The sequence below is a fragment of the Salmo trutta genome, chromosome 12 (assembly GCF_901001165.1).
Source record: "Salmo trutta chromosome 12, fSalTru1.1, whole genome shotgun sequence".
NCBI classification, from domain to species: Eukaryota; Metazoa; Chordata; class Actinopteri; order Salmoniformes; family Salmonidae; genus Salmo; species Salmo trutta.
Genome location: NC_042968.1, coordinates 96,327,712 through 96,347,289, shown reverse-complemented (window position 1 = coordinate 96,347,289; position 19,578 = coordinate 96,327,712). Strand labels below are relative to the sequence as shown.

At 44.8% G+C, this 19,578-nt stretch overlaps 1 protein-coding gene across 1 annotated transcript in view; it reads left to right on the top strand.

The window, feature by feature from the left end:
- The window catches only part of rskrb (ribosomal protein S6 kinase related b), a 68,350-nt gene that overhangs the window by 21,987 nt on the left and 26,785 nt on the right, over positions 1–19,578 (top strand). Inside the window, exon 4 of the mRNA XM_029770417.1 lies at positions 1,110–1,178. Coding sequence (XP_029626277.1) covers positions 1,110–1,178 — 69 coding nt within the window. The remainder of the gene's footprint in view (positions 1–1,109; positions 1,179–19,578) is intronic.

Below are 19,578 nucleotides of genomic sequence, written 5' to 3'. Positions count from 1 at the left end.
GGTGCTTGATGGGGTTGATGTCAGGGCTAAGTGCAGGCCAGTCAAGTTCTTCCACACCGATCTCAACAAACCATTTCTGTATGGACCTCTCTTTGTGCACGGGGGGCATTGTCATGCTGAAACAGGAAAGGGCCTTCCCCAAACTGTTGCCACAAAGTTGGAAGCACAGAATCATCTAGAATGTCATTGTATGCTGTAGCGTTAAGATTTTCCTTCACTGGAACTAAGGGGCCTGAACCAATGAAAAACAGCCCCAGACCATTATTCCTCATCCACCAAACTTTACAGTTGGCACTATGCATCCGGGCAGGTAGCGTTCTCCTGGCATCCGCCAAACCCAGATTCGTCCGTCGGACTGCCAGATGGTGAAGCGTGATTCATTGCTCCAGAGATCCAAGTTTCCACTGTTACAGAGTCCAATGGCGTTGAGCTTTACACCACTCCAGCCGACGCTTGGCATTGCGCATAATGATCTTAGGCTTGTGTGCGGCTGCTCGGCCATGGAAACCCATTTCATGAAGCTCCCGACGAACAGTTCTTGTGCTGACGTTGCTTCCAGAGGCAGTTTGGAACTCAGTAGTGAGAGTTGCAACTGAAGACAGATGATTTTTACGCGCTACGCTCTTCAGCACTCGGCCGTTCCGTTCTGTGAGCTTGTGTGGCCAATAACAGTTGACTGGGGGGCAGCTCTAGCAGGGCAGAAATTTTACGGATTGACTTGTTGGAAAGGTGGCATCTGGTGCCTCTTTGAAAGTCACTGAGCTCTTCAATAAGGCCATTCTACTGCCAATATTTGTCTACGGAGATTGCATGGCTGTGTGGTCGATTTTATACACTGGGCAGCAAAGGGTGTGGCGGAAATAGCCGAATCTACTAATTTGAAGGGGTGTCCACATACTTTTGTATATACAGTGTATATCTGCGGACTGGCTAAACTTGCTGAATGGCAGATAACTACACTGTTTATGAGAAGAATTGCTCTGTGCTACATGTCACATCATCAGCCGGTGTGTGTGTGTGTGTGTGTGTGTGTGTGTGTGTGTGTGTGTGTGTGTGTGTGTGTGTGTGTGTGTGTGTGTGTGTGTGTGTGTGTGTGTGTGTGTTCTCAGGTAATCCCTAAGTCAGAGATCCTGAGGCTGGGCGTTCTGGAACAGTCTAAAGAAGAAGTTATAGTACAGGTGAGAGAGAGAGAGAGAGGTTGTGCTCTACAGGTGGGTCAGAGAGAGAGAGAGAGAGAGAGAGAGAGAGAGTACAATGTACTGAGGAAATGTCAAATTGGCTTTCAACCAAATTACCGTACAACAAACCATGTATTCACCCTGCACACCCTAATTGACAAACAAACAAACCAAAACAAAGGCAAAGTCTTCTCATGCTTAGTTGATTTCAAAAAAGCCTTCGACTCAATTTGGCCTGAGGGTCTGCTACACAAATTGATGGAAAGTGGTGTTGGGGGAAAACATACGACATTATAAAATCTATATACACAAACAACAAGTGTGGGGTTAAAATAGGCAAAAACACACACATTTCTTCCCACTGGGCCGTGGTGGGAGACAGGGATGCAGCTTGAGCCCCACCCTCTTCAACATATATATCAACGAATTGGCGAGGGCACTAGAACAGTCTGCAGCAGCAGGCCTCACCCTGCTAGAATCTGAAGTCAAATGTCTACTGTTTGCTGATGATGTGGTGCTTCTGTCCCCAACCAAGGAGGGCCTACAGCAACACCTAGATCTTCTGCACAGATTCTGTCAGACCTGGAATTAACCAAAAAAACTGCAAAAAAACTAGAATGCTGTTTTGCCCTAAACAGAGAGTACACAGTGGCAGAACACCTGACCACTGTGACTGACCCAAACTTAAGGAAAGCTTTGACTATGTACAGACTCAGTGAGCATAGCCTTGCTATTGAGAAAGGCCTCTGTAGGCAGACATGGCTCTCAAGAGAAGACAGGCTATGTACAACACTGCCCACAAAATGAGGTGGAAACTGAGCTGTACTTCCTAACCTCCTGCCAAATGTATGACCATATTAGAGACACATATTTCCCTCAGATTACACAGATCCACAAAGAATTAGAAAACTAAGCCAATAATGATAAACTCCCATATCTACTGGGTGAAATACCACAGTGTGACATCACAGCAGCAAGATTTGTTACATGTTGCCACAAGAAAAGGGCAACCAGTGAAGAACAAACACCATTGTAAACACAACCCATATTTATGTTTATTTATTTTCCCTTTTGTACTTTAACTATTTGTACATCGTTACAACACTGTATATAGACATAATCTGACATTTGTAATGTCTTTATTCTTTTGAAACTTCTGTGAGTGTAATGTTTACTGTTATTTTTTATTGTTTATTTCATTTTTGTATATTATCTACCTCACTTGCTTTGGCAATGTTAACATGTTTCCCCATGACAATAAAGCACATTGAATTGAATTAAATGGAGAGAGAGGTCGTGCTCTACAGGAGAGAGAGACAGAGAGAGAGAGAGAGGACGTGCTCTACAGGAGAGAGAGACAGAGAGAGAGAGAGAGAGGACGTGCTCTACAGGAGAGAGAGACAGAGAGAGAGAGTGGACGTGCTCTACAGGAGAGAGAGACAGAGAGAGAGAGGACGTGCTCTACAGGTGAGAAAGAGAGAGAGAGAGAGGACGTGCTCTACAGGTGAGAGAGAGAGAGAGAGAGAGAGAGGACGTGCTCTACAGGTGAGAGAGACAGAGAGAGAGAGAGGACGTGCTCTACAGGTGGGAGAGAGACAGAGAGAGAGAGGACGTGCTCTACAGGTGAGAGAGAGAGAGACAGAGAGAGAGGACGTGCTCTACAGGTGAGAGAGACAGAGAGAGAGAGTGGATGTGCTCTACAGGTGAGAGAGACAGAGAGAGAGAGAGGACGTGCTCTACAGGTGAGAGAGACAGAGAGAGAGAGTGGATGTGCTCTACAGGTGAGAGAGACAGAGAGAGAGAGGACGTGCTCTACAGGTGAGAGAGACAGAGAGAGAGAGAGGACGTGCTCTACAGGTGAGAGAGAGAGAGGACGTGCTCTACAGGTGAGAGAGAGAGAGAGAGAGAGAGGACGTGCTCTACAGGTGAGAGAGAGAGAGACAGAGAGACAGAGAGAGAGAGAGGACGTGCTCTACAGGTGGGTCAGAGAGAGAGAGAGAGAGAGAGAGAGAGAGAGAGAGGACGTGCTCTACAGGTGAGAGAGACAGAGAGAGAGAGAGGACGTGCTCTACAGAGAGAGAGACAGAGAGAGAGAGGACGTGCTCTACAGGTGAGAGAGACAGAGAGAGAGAGAGGACGTGCTCTACAGAGAGAGAGACAGAGAGAGAGAGGACGTGCTCTACAGAGAGAGAGAGAGGACGTGCTCTACAGGTGGGTCAGAGAGAGAGAGAGAGAGAGAGAGAGAGAGAGGACGTGCTCTACAGGTGAGAGAGACAGAGAGAGAGAGTGGACGTGCTCTACAGGTGAGAGAGACAGAGAGAGAGAGAGGACGTGCTCTACAGGTGAGAGAGACAGAGAGAGAGAGAGGACGTGCTCTACAGGTGAGAGAGACAGAGAGAGAGAGGACGTGCTCTACAGGTGGGAGAGAGAGAGAGAGAGAGAGGACGTGCTCTACAGGTGAGAGAGAGACAGAGAGAGAGAGAGAGAGACAGAGAGAGAGAGAGAGAGAGAGAGAGAGCTCTACAGGTAGGTCAGGGAGAGGGAGGGATGCTGTATATGTGTTGTAGAGTGCTGTCTGTACTTGTTGCACTAGTCGTGACTAGCTATACACACTGTTATAGTGGTTTAGACAGGGCCGTGGGTCGTAACTAGCTATACACACTGTTATATTGGTTTAGACAGGGTCGTGGGTCGTAACTAGCTATACACACTGTTATAGTGGTTTAGACAGGGTCGTGACTAGCTATACACACTGTTATAGTGGTTTAGACAGGGTCGTGGGTCGTGACTAGCTATACACACTGTTATAGTGGTTTAGACAGGGTTGTAACTAGCTATACACACTGTTATAGTGGTTTAGACAGGGTCGTAACTAGCTATACACACTGTTATATTGGTTTAGACAGGGTCGTGGGTCGTGACTAGCTATACACACTGTTATAGTGGTTTAGACAGGGTCGTGACTAGCTATACACACTGTTATAGTGGTTTAGACAGGGTCGTTACTAGCTATACACACTGTTATAGTGGTTTAGACAGGGTCGTAACTAGCTATACACACTGTTATATTGGTTTAGACAGGGTCGTGGGTCGTGACTAGCTATACACACTGTTATAGTGGTTTAGACAGGGTCGTGACTAGCTATACACACTGTTATAGTGGTTTAGACAGGGTCGTTACTAGCTATACACACTGTTATAGTGGTTTAGACAGGGCCGTGGGTCGTAACTAGCTATACACACTGTTATAGTGGTTTAGACAGGGCCGTGGGTCGTTACTAGCTATACACACTGTTATAGTGGTTTAGACAGGGTTGTAACTAGCTATACACACTGTTATAGTAGTTTAGACAGGGTTGTAACTAGCTATACACACTGTTATATTGGTTTAGACAGGGTCGTGGGTCGTGACTAGCTATACACACTGTTATAGTGGTTTAGACAGGGTCGTGACTAGCTATACACACTGTTATAGTGGTTTAGACAGGGTCGTTACTAGCTATACACACTGTTATAGTGGTTTAGACAGGGTCGTGGGTCGTGACTAGCTATACACACTGTTATAGTGGTTTAGACAGGGTCGTTACTAGCTATACACACTGTTATAGTGGTTTAGACAGGGCTGTGGGTCGTGACTAGCTATACACACTGTTATAGTGGTTTAGACAGGGTCGTAACTAGCTATACACACTGTTATAGTGGTTTAGACAGGGTCGTTACTAGCTATACACACTGTTATAGTGATTTAGACAGGGTCGTGGGTCGTGACTGGCTATACACACTGTTATAGTGGTTTAGACAGGGCCGTGGGTCGTGACTAGCTATACACACTGTTATAGTGATTTAGACAGGGTCGTGGGTCGTGACTAGCTATACACACTGTTATAGTGGTTTAGACAGGATCGTGATTGGCTATACACACTGTTATATTGGTTTAGACAGGGTCGTAGGTCGTGACTGGCTATACACACTGTTATATTGGTTTAGACAGGGCCGTGGGTCGTGACTAGCTATACACACTGTTATAGTGGTTTAGACAGGGCCGTGGGTCGTAACTAGCTATACACACTGTTATAGTGGTTTAGACAGGGTCGTGACTAGCTATACACACTGTTATAGTGGTTTAGACAGGGTCGTTACTAGCTATACACACTGTTATAGTGGTTTAGACAGGGTCGTGGGTCGTGACTAGCTATACACACTGTTATAGTGGTTTAGACAGGGCCGTGGGTCGTAACTAGCTATACACACTGTTATAGTGGTTTAGACAGGGCCGTGGGTCGTTACTAGCTATACATACTGTTATAGTGGTTTAGACAGGGTTGTAACTAGCTATACACACTGTTATAGTGGTTTAGACAGGGTTGTAACTAGCTATACACACTGTTATATTGGTTTAGACAGGGTCGTGGGTCGTGACTAAGCTATTCACACTGTTATAGTGGTTTAGACAGGGTCGTGACTAGCTATACACACTGTTATAGTGGTTTAGACAGGGTCGTTACTAGCTATATACACTGTTATAGTGGTTTAGACAGGGTCGTGGGTCGTGACTAGCTATACACACTGTTATAGTGGTTTAGACAGGGTCGTTACTAGCTATACACACTGTTATAGTGGTTTAGACAGGGCCGTGGGTCGTGACTAGCTATACACACTGTTATAGTGGTTTAGACAGGGTCGTTACTAGCTATACACACTGTTATAGTGGTTTAGACAGGGTCGTTACTAGCTATACACACTGTTATAGTGATTTAGACAGGGTCGTGGGTCGTGACTGGCTATACACACTGTTATAGTGGTTTAGACAGGGCCGTGGGTCGTGACTAGCTATACACACTGTTATAGTGATTTAGACAGGGTCGTGGGTCGTGACTAGCTATACACACTGTTATAGTGGTTTAGACAGGGTCGTGATTGGCTATACACACTGTTATATTGGTTTAGACAGGGTCGTGGGTCGTGACTGGCTATACACACTGTTATATTGGTTTAGACAGGGCCGTGGGTCGTGACTAGCTATACACACTGTTATAGTGGTTTAGACAGGGCCGTGGGTCGTAACTAGCTATACACTCTGTTATAGTGTTTTAGACAGGGTCGTGGGTCGTGACTAGCTATACACACTGTTATAGTGGTTTAGACAGGGTCGTGGGTCGTTACTAGCTATACACACTGTTATAGTGGTTTAGACAGGGTTGTGATTGGCTATACACACTGTTATAGTGGTTTAAACAGGGTCGTGGGTCGTTACTAGCTATACACACTGTTATAGTGGTTTAGACAGGGCCGTGGGTCGTGACTAGCTATACACACTGTTATAGTGGTTTAGACAGGGTCGTTACTAGCTATACACACTGTTATAGTGGTTTAGACAGGGTCGTGATTGGCTATACACACTGTTATATTGGTTTAGACAGGGTCGTGGGTCGTGACTGGCTATACACACTGTTATATTGGTTTAGACAGGGCCGTGGGTCGTGACTAGCTATACACACTGTTATAGTGGTTTAGACAGGGTCGTGGGTCGTGACTGGCTATACACACTGTTATAGTGGTTTAGACAGGGTCGTGGGTCGTGACTAGCTATACACACTGTTATAGTGGTTTAGACAGGGTCGTGGGTCGTGACTGGCTATACACACTGTTATAGTGGTTTAGACAGGGTCGTTACTAGCTATACACACTGTTATAGTGGTTTAGACAGGGTCGTTACTAGCTATACACACTGTTATAGTGGTTTAGACAGGGTCGTAACTAGCTATAAACACTGTTATAGTGGTTTAGACAGGGTCGTGGGTCGTGACTAGCTATACACACTGTTATAGTGGTTTAGACAGGGTCGTGACTAGCTATACACACTGTTATAGTGGTTTAGACAGGGTCGTGGGTCGTGACTAGCTATACACACTGTTATAGTGGTTTAGACAGGGTCGTGACTGGCTATACACACTGTTATAGTGGTTTAGACAGGGTCGTGGGTCGTGACTAGCTATACACACTGTTATAGTGGTTTAGACAGGGTCGTGGGTCGTGACTAGCTATACACACTGTTATAGTGGTTTAGACAGGGTCGTGGGTCGTGACTAGCTATACACACTGTTATAGTGGTTTAGACAGGGCCGTGGGTCGTGACTAGCTATACACACTGTTATAGTGGTTTAGACAGGGTCGTGGGTCGTAACTAGCTATACACACTGTTATAGTAGTTTAGACAGGGTCTTGGATCGTGACTCGCTATACACACTGTTATAGTGGTTTAGACAGGGTCATGACTAGCTATACACACTGTTATAGTGGTTTAGACTGGGTCGTGGGTCGTGACTAGCTATACACACTGTTATAGTAGTTTAGACAGGGTCGTAACTAGCTATACACACTGTTATAGTGGTTTAGACAGGGCCGTGGGTCGTAACTAGCTATACACACTGTTATAGTAGTTTAGACAGGGTCGTGGGTCGTAACTAGCTATACACACTGTTATAGTGATTTAGACAGGGTCGTGGGTCGTGACTAGCTATACACACTGTTATAGTGGTTTAGACAGGGTCGTGATTGGCTATACACACTGTTATAGTGGTTTAGACAGGGTCGTGGGTCGTGACTAGCTATACACACTGTTATAGTGGTTTAGACAGGGTTGTAACTAGCTATACACACTGTTATAGTGGTTTAGACAGGGTCGTAACTAGCTATACACACTGTTATATTGGTTTAGACAGGGTCGTGGGTCGTGACTAGCTATACACACTGTTATAGTGGTTTAGACAGGGTCGTGACTAGCTATACACACTGTTATAGTGGTTTAGACAGGGTCGTTACTAGCTATACACACTGTTATAGTGGTTTAGACAGGGTCGTGACTAGCTATACACACTGTTATAGTGGTTTAGACAGGGTCGTGGGTCGTGACTAGCTATACACACTGTTATAGTGGTTTAGACAGGGTCGTGACTAGCTATACACACTGTTATAGTGGTTTAGACAGGGTCGTTACTAGCTATACACACTGTTATAGTGGTTTAGACAGGGCCGTGGGTCGTAACTAGCTATACACACTGTTATAGTGGTTTAGACAGGGCCGTGGGTCGTTACTAGCTATACACACTGTTATAGTGGTTTAGACAGGGTTGTAACTAGCTATACACACTGTTATAGTAGTTTAGACAGGGTTGTAACTAGCTATACACACTGTTATATTGGTTTAGACAGGGTCGTGGGTCGTGACTAGCTATACACACTGTTATAGTGGTTTAGACAGGGTCGTGACTAGCTATACACACTGTTATAGTGGTTTAGACAGGGTCGTTACTAGCTATACACACTGTTATAGTGGTTTAGACAGGGTCGTGGGTCGTGACTAAGCTATTCACACTGTTATAGTGGTTTAGACAGGGTCGTGACTAGCTATACACACTGTTATAGTGGTTTAGACAGGGTCGTTACTAGCTATATACACTGTTATAGTGGTTTAGACAGGGTCGTGGGTCGTGACTAGCTATACACACTGTTATAGTGGTTTAGACAGGGTCGTTACTAGCTATACACACTGTTATAGTGGTTTAGACAGGGCCGTGGGTCGTGACTAGCTATACACACTGTTATAGTGGTTTAGACAGGGTCGTTACTAGCTATACACACTGTTATAGTGGTTTAGACAGGGTCGTTACTAGCTATACACACTGTTATAGTGATTTAGACAGGGTCGTGGGTCGTGACTGGCTATACACACTGTTATAGTGGTTTAGACAGGGCCGTGGGTCGTGACTAGCTATACACACTGTTATAGTGATTTAGACAGGGTCGTGGGTCGTGACTAGCTATACACACTGTTATAGTGGTTTAGACAGGGTCGTGATTGGCTATACACACTGTTATATTGGTTTAGACAGGGTCGTGGGTCGTGACTGGCTATACACACTGTTATATTGGTTTAGACAGGGCCGTGGGTCGTGACTAGCTATACACACTGTTATAGTGGTTTAGACAGGGCCGTGGGTCGTAACTAGCTATACACTCTGTTATAGTGTTTTAGACAGGGTCGTGGGTCGTGACTAGCTATACACACTGTTATAGTGGTTTAGACAGGGTCGTGGGTCGTTACTAGCTATACACACTGTTATAGTGGTTTAGACAGGGTTGTGATTGGCTATACACACTGTTATAGTGGTTTAAACAGGGTCGTGGGTCGTTACTAGCTATACACACTGTTATAGTGGTTTAGACAGGGCCGTGGGTCGTGACTAGCTATACACACTGTTATAGTGGTTTAGACAGGGTCGTTACTAGCTATACACACTGTTATAGTGGTTTAGACAGGGTCGTGATTGGCTATACACACTGTTATATTGGTTTAGACAGGGTCGTGGGTCGTGACTGGCTATACACACTGTTATATTGGTTTAGACAGGGCCGTGGGTCGTGACTAGCTATACACACTGTTATAGTGGTTTAGACAGGGCCGTGGGTCGTGACTGGCTATACACACTGTTATAGTGGTTTAGACAGGGTCGTGGGTCGTGACTAGCTATACACACTGTTATAGTGGTTTAGACAGGGTCGTGGGTCGTGACTGGCTATACACACTGTTATAGTGGTTTAGACAGGGTCGTTACTAGCTATACACACTGTTATAGTGGTTTAGACAGGGTCGTTACTAGCTATACACACTGTTATAGTGGTTTAGACAGGGTCGTAACTAGCTATAAACACTGTTATAGTGGTTTAGACAGGGTCGTGGGTCGTGACTAGCTATACACACTGTTATAGTGGTTTAGACAGGGTCGTGACTAGCTATACACACTGTTATAGTGGTTTAGACAGGGTCGTGGGTCGTGACTAGCTATACACACTGTTATAGTGGTTTAGACAGGGTCGTGACTAGCTATACACACTGTTATAGTGGTTTAGACAGGGTCGTGGGTCGTGACTAGCTATACACACTGTTATAGTGGTTTAGACAGGGTCGTGGGTCGTGACTAGCTATACACACTGTTATAGTGGTTTAGACAGGGTCGTGGGTCGTGACTAGCTATACACACTGTTATAGTGGTTTAGACAGGGCCGTGGGTCGTGACTAGCTATACACACTGTTATAGTGGTTTAGACAGGGTCGTGGGTCGTAACTAGCTATACACACTGTTATAGTAGTTTAGACAGGGTCTTGGATCGTGACTCGCTATACACACTGTTATAGTGGTTTAGACAGGGTCATGACTAGCTATACACACTGTTATAGTGGTTTAGACTGGGTCGTGGGTCGTGACTAGCTATACACACTGTTATAGTAGTTTAGACAGGGTCGTAACTAGCTATACACACTGTTATAGTGGTTTAGACAGGGCCGTGGGTCGTAACTAGCTATACACACTGTTATAGTAGTTTAGACAGGGTCGTGGGTCGTGACTAGCTATACACACTGTTATAGTGGTTTAGACAGGGTCGTGGGTCGTGACTAGCTATACACACTGTTATAGTGGTTTAGACAGGGTCGTGACTGGCTATACACACTGTTATAGTGGTTTAGACAGGGTCGTGGGTCGTGACTAGCTATACACACTGTTATAGTGGTTTAGACAGGGTTGTAACTAGCTATACACACTGTTATAGTGGTTTAGACAGGGTCGTAACTAGCTATACACACTGTTATATTGGTTTAGACAGGGTCGTGGGTCGTGACTAGCTATACACACTGTTATAGTGGTTTAGACAGGGTCGTGACTAGCTATACACACTGTTATAGTGGTTTAGACAGGGTCGTTACTAGCTATACACACTGTTATAGTGGTTTAGACAGGGTCGTAACTAGCTATACACACTGTTATATTGGTTTAGACAGGGTCGTGGGTCGTGACTAGCTATACACACTGTTATAGTGGTTTAGACAGGGTCGTTACTAGCTATACACACTGTTATAGTGGTTTAGACAGGGTCGTTACTAGCTATACACACTGTTATAGTGGTTTAGACAGGGCCGTGGGTCGTAACTAGCTATACACACTGTTATAGTGGTTTAGACAGGGCCGTGGGTCGTTACTAGCTATACACACTGTTATAGTGGTTTAGACAGGGTTGTAACTAGCTATACACACTGTTATAGTAGTTTAGACAGGGTTGTAACTAGCTATACACACTGTTATATTGGTTTAGACAGGGTCGTGGGTCGTGACTAGCTATACACACTGTTATAGTGGTTTAGACAGGGTCGTGACTAGCTATACACACTGTTATAGTGGTTTAGACAGGGTCGTTACTAGCTATACACACTGTTATAGTGGTTTAGACAGGGTCGTGGGTCGTGACTAGCTATACACACTGTTATAGTGGTTTAGACAGGGTCGTTACTAGCTATACACACTGTTATAGTGGTTTAGACAGGGCTGTGGGTCGTGACTAGCTATACACACTGTTATAGTGGTTTAGACAGGGTCGTAACTAGCTATACACACTGTTATAGTGGTTTAGACAGGGTCGTTACTAGCTATACACACTGTTATAGTGATTTAGACAGGGTCGTGGGTCGTGACTGGCTATACACACTGTTATAGTGGTTTAGACAGGGCCGTGGGTCGTGACTAGCTATACACACTGTTATAGTGATTTAGACAGGGTCGTGGGTCGTGACTAGCTATACACACTGTTATAGTGGTTTAGACAGGATCGTGATTGGCTATACACACTGTTATATTGGTTTAGACAGGGTCGTAGGTCGTGACTGGCTATACACACTGTTATATTGGTTTAGACAGGGTCGTGGGTCGTGACTGGCTATACACACTGTTATATTGGTTTAGACAGGGCCGTGGGTCGTGACTAGCTATACACACTGTTATAGTGGTTTAGACAGGGCCGTGGGTCGTGACTGGCTATACACACTGTTATAGTGGTTTAGACAGGGTCGTGGGTCGTGACTAGCTATACACACTGTTATAGTGGTTTAGACAGGGTCGTGGGTCGTGACTGGCTATACACACTGTTATAGTGGTTTAGACAGGGTCGTTACTAGCTATACACACTGTTATAGTGGTTTAGACAGGGTCGTTACTAGCTATACACACTGTTATAGTGGTTTAGACAGGGTCGTAACTAGCTATAAACACTGTTATAGTGGTTTAGACAGGGTCGTGGGTCGTGACTAGCTATACACACTGTTATAGTGGTTTAGACAGGGTCGTGACTAGCTATACACACTGTTATAGTGGTTTAGACAGGGTCGTGGGTCGTGACTAGCTATACACACTGTTATAGTGGTTTAGACAGGGTCGTGACTAGCTATACACACTGTTATAGTGGTTTAGACAGGGTCGTGGGTCGTGACTAGCTATACACACTGTTATAGTGGTTTAGACAGGGTCGTGGGTCGTGACTAGCTATACACACTGTTATAGTGGTTTAGACAGGGTCGTGGGTCGTGACTAGCTATACACACTGTTATAGTGGTTTAGACAGGGCCGTGGGTCGTGACTAGCTATACACACTGTTATAGTGGTTTAGACAGGGTCGTGGGTCGTAACTAGCTATACACACTGTTATAGTAGTTTAGACAGGGTCTTGGATCGTGACTCGCTATACACACTGTTATAGTGGTTTAGACAGGGTCATGACTAGCTATACACACTGTTATAGTGGTTTAGACTGGGTCGTGGGTCGTGACTAGCTATACACACTGTTATAGTAGTTTAGACAGGGTCGTAACTAGCTATACACACTGTTATAGTGGTTTAGACAGGGCCGTGGGTCGTGACTAGCTATACACACTGTTATAGTAGTTTAGACAGGGTCGTGGGTCGTAACTAGCTATACACACTGTTATAGTGGTTTAGACAGGGTCGTGGGTCGTGACTAGCTATACACACTGTTATAGTGGTTTAGACAGGGTCGTGACTGGCTATACACACTGTTATAGTGGTTTAGACAGGGTCGTGGGTCGTGACTAGCTATACACACTGTTATAGTGGTTTAGACAGGGTTGTAACTAGCTATACACACTGTTATAGTGGTTTAGACAGGGTCGTAACTAGCTATACACACTGTTATATTGGTTTAGACAGGGTCGTGGGTCGTGACTAGCTATACACACTGTTATAGTGGTTTAGACAGGGTCGTGACTAGCTATACACACTGTTATAGTGGTTTAGACAGGGTCATTACTAGCTATACACACTGTTATAGTGGTTTAGACAGGGTCGTAACTAGCTATACACACTGTTATATTGGTTTAGACAGGGTCGTGGGTCGTGACTGGCTATACACACTGTTATATTGGTTTAGACAGGGCCGTGGGTCGTGACTAGCTATACACACTGTTATAGTGGTTTAGACAGGGCCGTGGGTCGTGACTGGCTATACACACTGTTATAGTGGTTTAGACAGGGTCGTGGGTCGTGACTAGCTATACACACTGTTATAGTGGTTTAGACAGGGTCGTGGGTCGTGACTGGCTATACACACTGTTATAGTGGTTTAGACAGGGTCGTTACTAGCTATACACACTGTTATAGTGGTTTAGACAGGGTCGTTACTAGCTATACACACTGTTATAGTGGTTTAGACAGGGTCGTAACTAGCTATAAACACTGTTATAGTGGTTTAGACAGGGTCGTGGGTCGTGACTAGCTATACACACTGTTATAGTGGTTTAGACAAGGTCGTGACTAGCTATACACACTGTTATAGTGGTTTAGACAGGGTCGTGGGTCGTGACTAGCTATACACACTGTTATAGTGGTTTAGACAGGGTCGTGACTAGCTATACACACTGTTATAGTGGTTTAGACAGGGTCGTGGGTCGTGACTAGCTATACACACTGTTATAGTGGTTTAGACAGGGTCGTGGGTCGTGACTAGCTATACACACTGTTATAGTGGTTTAGACAGGGTCGTGGGTCGTGACTAGCTATACACACTGTTATAGTGGTTTAGACAGGGCCGTGGGTCGTGACTAGCTATACACACTGTTATAGTGGTTTAGACAGGGTCGTGGGTCGTAACTAGCTATACACACTGTTATAGTAGTTTAGACAGGGTCTTGGATCGTGACTCGCTATACACACTGTTATAGTGGTTTAGACAGGGTCATGACTAGCTATACACACTGTTATAGTGGTTTAGACTGGGTCGTGGGTCGTGACTAGCTATACACACTGTTATAGTAGTTTAGACAGGGTCGTAACTAGCTATACACACTGTTATAGTGGTTTAGACAGGGCCGTGGGTCGTAACTAGCTATACACACTGTTATAGTGGTTTAGACAGGGTCGTGGGTCGTAACTAGCTATACACACTGTTATAGTGGTTTAGACAGGGTCGTGGGTCGTGACTAGCTATACACACTGTTATAGTGGTTTAGACAGGGTCGTGACTAGCTATACACACTGTTATAGTGGTTTAGACAGGGTCGTGGGTCGTGACTAGCTATACACACTGTTATAGTGGTTTAGACAGGGTTGTAACTAGCTATACACACTGTTATAGTGGTTTAGACAGGGTCGTAACTAGCTATACACACTGTTATATTGGTTTAGACAGGGTCGTGGGTCGTGACTAGCTATACACACTGTTATAGTGGTTTAGACAGGGTCGTGACTAGCTATACACACTGTTATAGTGGTTTAGACAGGGTCGTTACTAGCTATACACACTGTTATAGTGGTTTAGACAGGGTCGTAACTAGCTATACACACTGTTATATTGGTTTAGACAGGGTCGTGGGTCGTGACTAGCTATACACACTGTTATAGTGGTTTAGACAGGGTCGTGACTAGCTATACACACTGTTATAGTGGTTTAGACAGGGTCGTTACTAGCTATACACACTGTTATAGTGGTTTAGACAGGGCCGTGGGTCGTAACTAGCTATACACACTGTTATAGTGGTTTAGACAGGGCCGTGGGTCGTTACTAGCTATACACACTGTTATAGTGGTTTAGACAGGGTTGTAACTAGCTATACACACTGTTATAGTAGTTTAGACAGGGTTGTAACTAGCTATACACACTGTTATATTGGTTTAGACAGGGTCGTGGGTCGTGACTAGCTATACACACTGTTATAGTGGTTTAGACAGGGTCGTGACTAGCTATACACACTGTTATAGTGGTTTAGACAGGGTCGTTACTAGCTATACACACTGTTATAGTGGTTTAGACAGGGTCGTGGGTCGTGACTAAGCTATTCACACTGTTATAGTGGTTTAGACAGGGTCGTGACTAGCTATACACACTGTTATAGTGGTTTAGACAGGGTCGTTACTAGCTATATACACTGTTATAGTGGTTTAGACAGGGTCGTGGGTCGTGACTAGCTATACACACTGTTATAGTGGTTTAGACAGGGTCGTTACTAGCTATACACACTGTTATAGTGGTTTAGACAGGGCCGTGGGTCGTGACTAGCTATACACACTGTTATAGTGGTTTAGACAGGGTCGTTACTAGCTATACACACTGTTATAGTGGTTTAGACAGGGTCGTTACTAGCTATACACACTGTTATAGTGATTTAGACAGGGTCGTGGGTCGTGACTGGCTATACACACTGTTATAGTGGTTTAGACAGGGCCGTGGGTCGTGACTAGCTATACACACTGTTATAGTGATTTAGACAGGGTCGTGGGTCGTGACTAGCTATACACACTGTTATAGTGGTTTAGACAGGGTCGTGATTGGCTATACACACTGTTATATTGGTTTAGACAGGGTCGTGGGTCGTGACTGGCTATACACACTGTTATATTGGTTTAGACAGGGCCGTGGGTCGTGACTAGCTATACACACTGTTATAGTGGTTTAGACAGGGCCGTGGGTCGTAACTAGCTATACACTCTGTTATAGTGTTTTAGACAGGGTCGTGGGTCGTGACTAGCTATACACACTGTTATAGTGGTTTAGACAGGGTCGTGGGTCGTTACTAGCTATACACACTGTTATAGTGGTTTAGACAGGGTTGTGATTGGCTATACACACTGTTATAGTGGTTTAAACAGGGTCGTGGGTCGTTACTAGCTATACACACTGTTATAGTGGTTTAGACAGGGCCGTGGGTCGTGACTAGCTATACACACTGTTATAGTGGTTTAGACAGGGTCGTTACTAGCTATACACACTGTTATAGTGGTTTAGACAGGGTCGTGATTGGCTATACACACTGTTATATTGGTTTAGACAGGGTCGTGGGTCGTGACTGGCTATACACACTGTTATATTGGTTTAGACAGGGCCGTGGGTCGTGACTAGCTATACACACTGTTATAGTGGTTTAGACAGGGCCGTGGGTCGTGACTGGCTATACACACTGTTATAGTGGTTTAGACAGGGTCGTGGGTCGTGACTAGCTATACACACTGTTATAGTGGTTTAGACAGGGTCGTGGGTCGTTCCTGGCTATACACACTGTTATAGTGGTTTAGACAGGGTCGTTACTAGCTATACACACTGTTATAGTGGTTTAGACAGGGTCGTTACTAGCTATACACACTGTTATAGTGGTTTAGACAGGGTCGTAACTAGCTATAAACACTGTTATAGTGGTTTAGACAGGGTCGTGGGTCGTGACTAGCTATACACACTGTTATAGTGGTTTAGACAGGGTCGTGACTAGCTATACACACTGTTATAGTGGTTTAGACAGGGTCGTGGGTCGTGACTAGCTATACACACTGTTATAGTGGTTTAGACAGGGTCGTGACTAGCTATACACACTGTTATAGTGGTTTAGACAGGGTCGTGGGTCGTGACTAGCTATACACACTGTTATAGTGGTTTAGACAGGGTCGTGGGTCGTGACTAGCTATACACACTGTTATAGTGGTTTAGACAGGGTCGTGGGTCGTGACTGGCTATACACACTGTTATAGTGGTTTAGACAGGGCCGTGGGTCGTGACTAGCTATACACACTGTTATAGTGGTTTAGACAGGGTCGTGGGTCGTAACTAGCTATACACACTGTTATAGTAGTTTAGACAGGGTCTTGGATCGTGACTCGCTATACACACTGTTATAGTGGTTTAGACAGGGTCATGACTAGCTATACACACTGTTATAGTGGTTTAGACTGGGTCGTGGGTCGTGACTAGCTATACACACTGTTATAGTAGTTTAGACAGGGTCGTAACTAGCTATACACACTGTTATAGTGGTTTAGACAGGGCCGTGGGTCGTAACTAGCTATACACACTGTTATAGTAGTTTAGACAGGGTCGTGGGTCGTAACTAGCTATACACACTGTTATAGTGGTTTAGACAGGGTCGTGGGTCGTGACTAGCTATACACACTGTTATAGTGGTTTAGACAGGGTCGTGACTAGCTATACACACTGTTATAGTGGTTTAGACAGGGTCGTGGGTCGTGACTAGCTATACACACTGTTATAGTGGTTTAGACAGGGTTGTAACTAGCTATACACACTGTTATAGTGGTTTAGACAGGGTCGTAACTAGCTATACACACTGTTATAGTGGTTTAGACAGGGTCGTGGGTCGTGACTAGCTATACACACTGTTATAGTGGTTTAGACAGGGTCGTAACTAGCTATACACACTGTTATAGTGGTTTAGACAGGGTCGTTACTAGCTATACACACTGTTATAGTGGTTTAGACAGGGTCGTAACTAGCTATACACACTGTTATATTGGTTTAGACAGGGTCGTGGGTCGTGACTAGCTATACACACTGTTATAGTGGTTTAGACAGGGTCGTGACTAGCTATACACACTGTTATAGTGGTTTAGACAGGGTCGTTACTAGCTATACACACTGTTATAGTGGTTTAGACAGGGCCGTGGGTCGTAACTAGCTATACACACTGTTATAGTGGTTTAGACAGGGCCGTGGGTCGTTACTAGCTATACACACTGTTATAGTGGTTTAGACAGGGTTGTAACTAGCTATACACACTGTTATAGTAGTTTAGACAGGGTTGTAACTAGCTATACACACTGTTATATTGGTTTAGACAGGGTCGTGGGTCGTGACTAGCTATACACACTGTTATAGTGGTTTAGACAGGGTCGTGACTAGCTATACACACTGTTATAGTGGTTTAGACAGGGTCGTTACTAGCTATACACACTGTTATAGTGGTTTAGACAGGGTCGTGGGTCGTGACTAGCTATACACACTGTTATAGTGGTTTAGACAGGGTCGTTACTAGCTATACACACTGTTATAGTGGTTTAGACAGGGCTGTGGGTCGTGACTAGCTATACACACTGTTATAGTGGTTTAGACAGGGTCGTAACTAGCTATACACACTGTTATAGTGGTTTAGACAGGGTCGTTACTAGCTATACACACTGTTATAGTGATTTAGACAGGGTCGTGGGTCGTGACTGGCTATACACACTGTTATAGTGGTTTAGACAGGGCCGTGGGTCGTGACTAGCTATACACACTGTTATAGTGATTTAGACAGGGTCGTGGGTCGTGACTAGCTATACACACTGTTATAGTGGTTTAGACAGGATCGTGATTGGCTATACACACTGTTATATTGGTTTAGACAGGGTCGTAGGTCGTGACTGGCTATACACACTGTTATATTGGTTTAGACAGGGCCGTGGGTCGTGACTAGCTATACACACTGTTATAGTGGTTTAGACAGGGCCGTGGGTCGTAACTAGCTATACACACTGTTATAGTGGTTTAGACAGGGTCGTGACTAGCTATACACACTGTTATAGTGGTTTAGACAGGGTCGTTACTAGCTATACACACTGTTATAGTGGTTTAGACAGGGTCGTGGGTCGTGACTAGCTATACACACTGTTATAGTGGTTTAGACAGGGCCGTGGGTCGTAACTAGCTATACACACTGTTATAGTGGTTTAGACAGGGCCGTGGGTCGTTACTAGCTATACATACTGTTATAGTGGTTTAGACAGGGTTGTAACTAGCTATACACACTGTTATAGTGGTTTAGACAGGGTTGTAACTAGCTATACACACTGTTATATTGGTTTAGACAGGGTCGTGGGTCGTGACTAAGCTATTCACACTGTTATAGTGGTTTAGACAGGGTCGTGACTAGCTATACACACTGTTATAGTGGTTTAGACAGGGTCGTTACTAGCTATATACACTGTTATAGTGGTTTAGACAGGGTCGTGGGTCGTGACTAGCTATACACACTGTTATAGTGGTTTAGACAGGGTCGTTACTAGCTATACACACTGTTATAGTGGTTTAGACAGGGCCGTGGGTCGTGACTAGCTATACACACTGTTATAGTGGTTTAGACAGGGTCGTTACTAGCTATACACACTGTTATAGTGGTTTAGACAGGGTCGTTACTAGCTATACACACTGTTATAGTGATTTAGACAGGGTCGTGGGTCGTGACTGGCTATACACACTGTTATAGTGGTTTAGACAGGGCCGTGGGTTGTGACTAGCTATACAC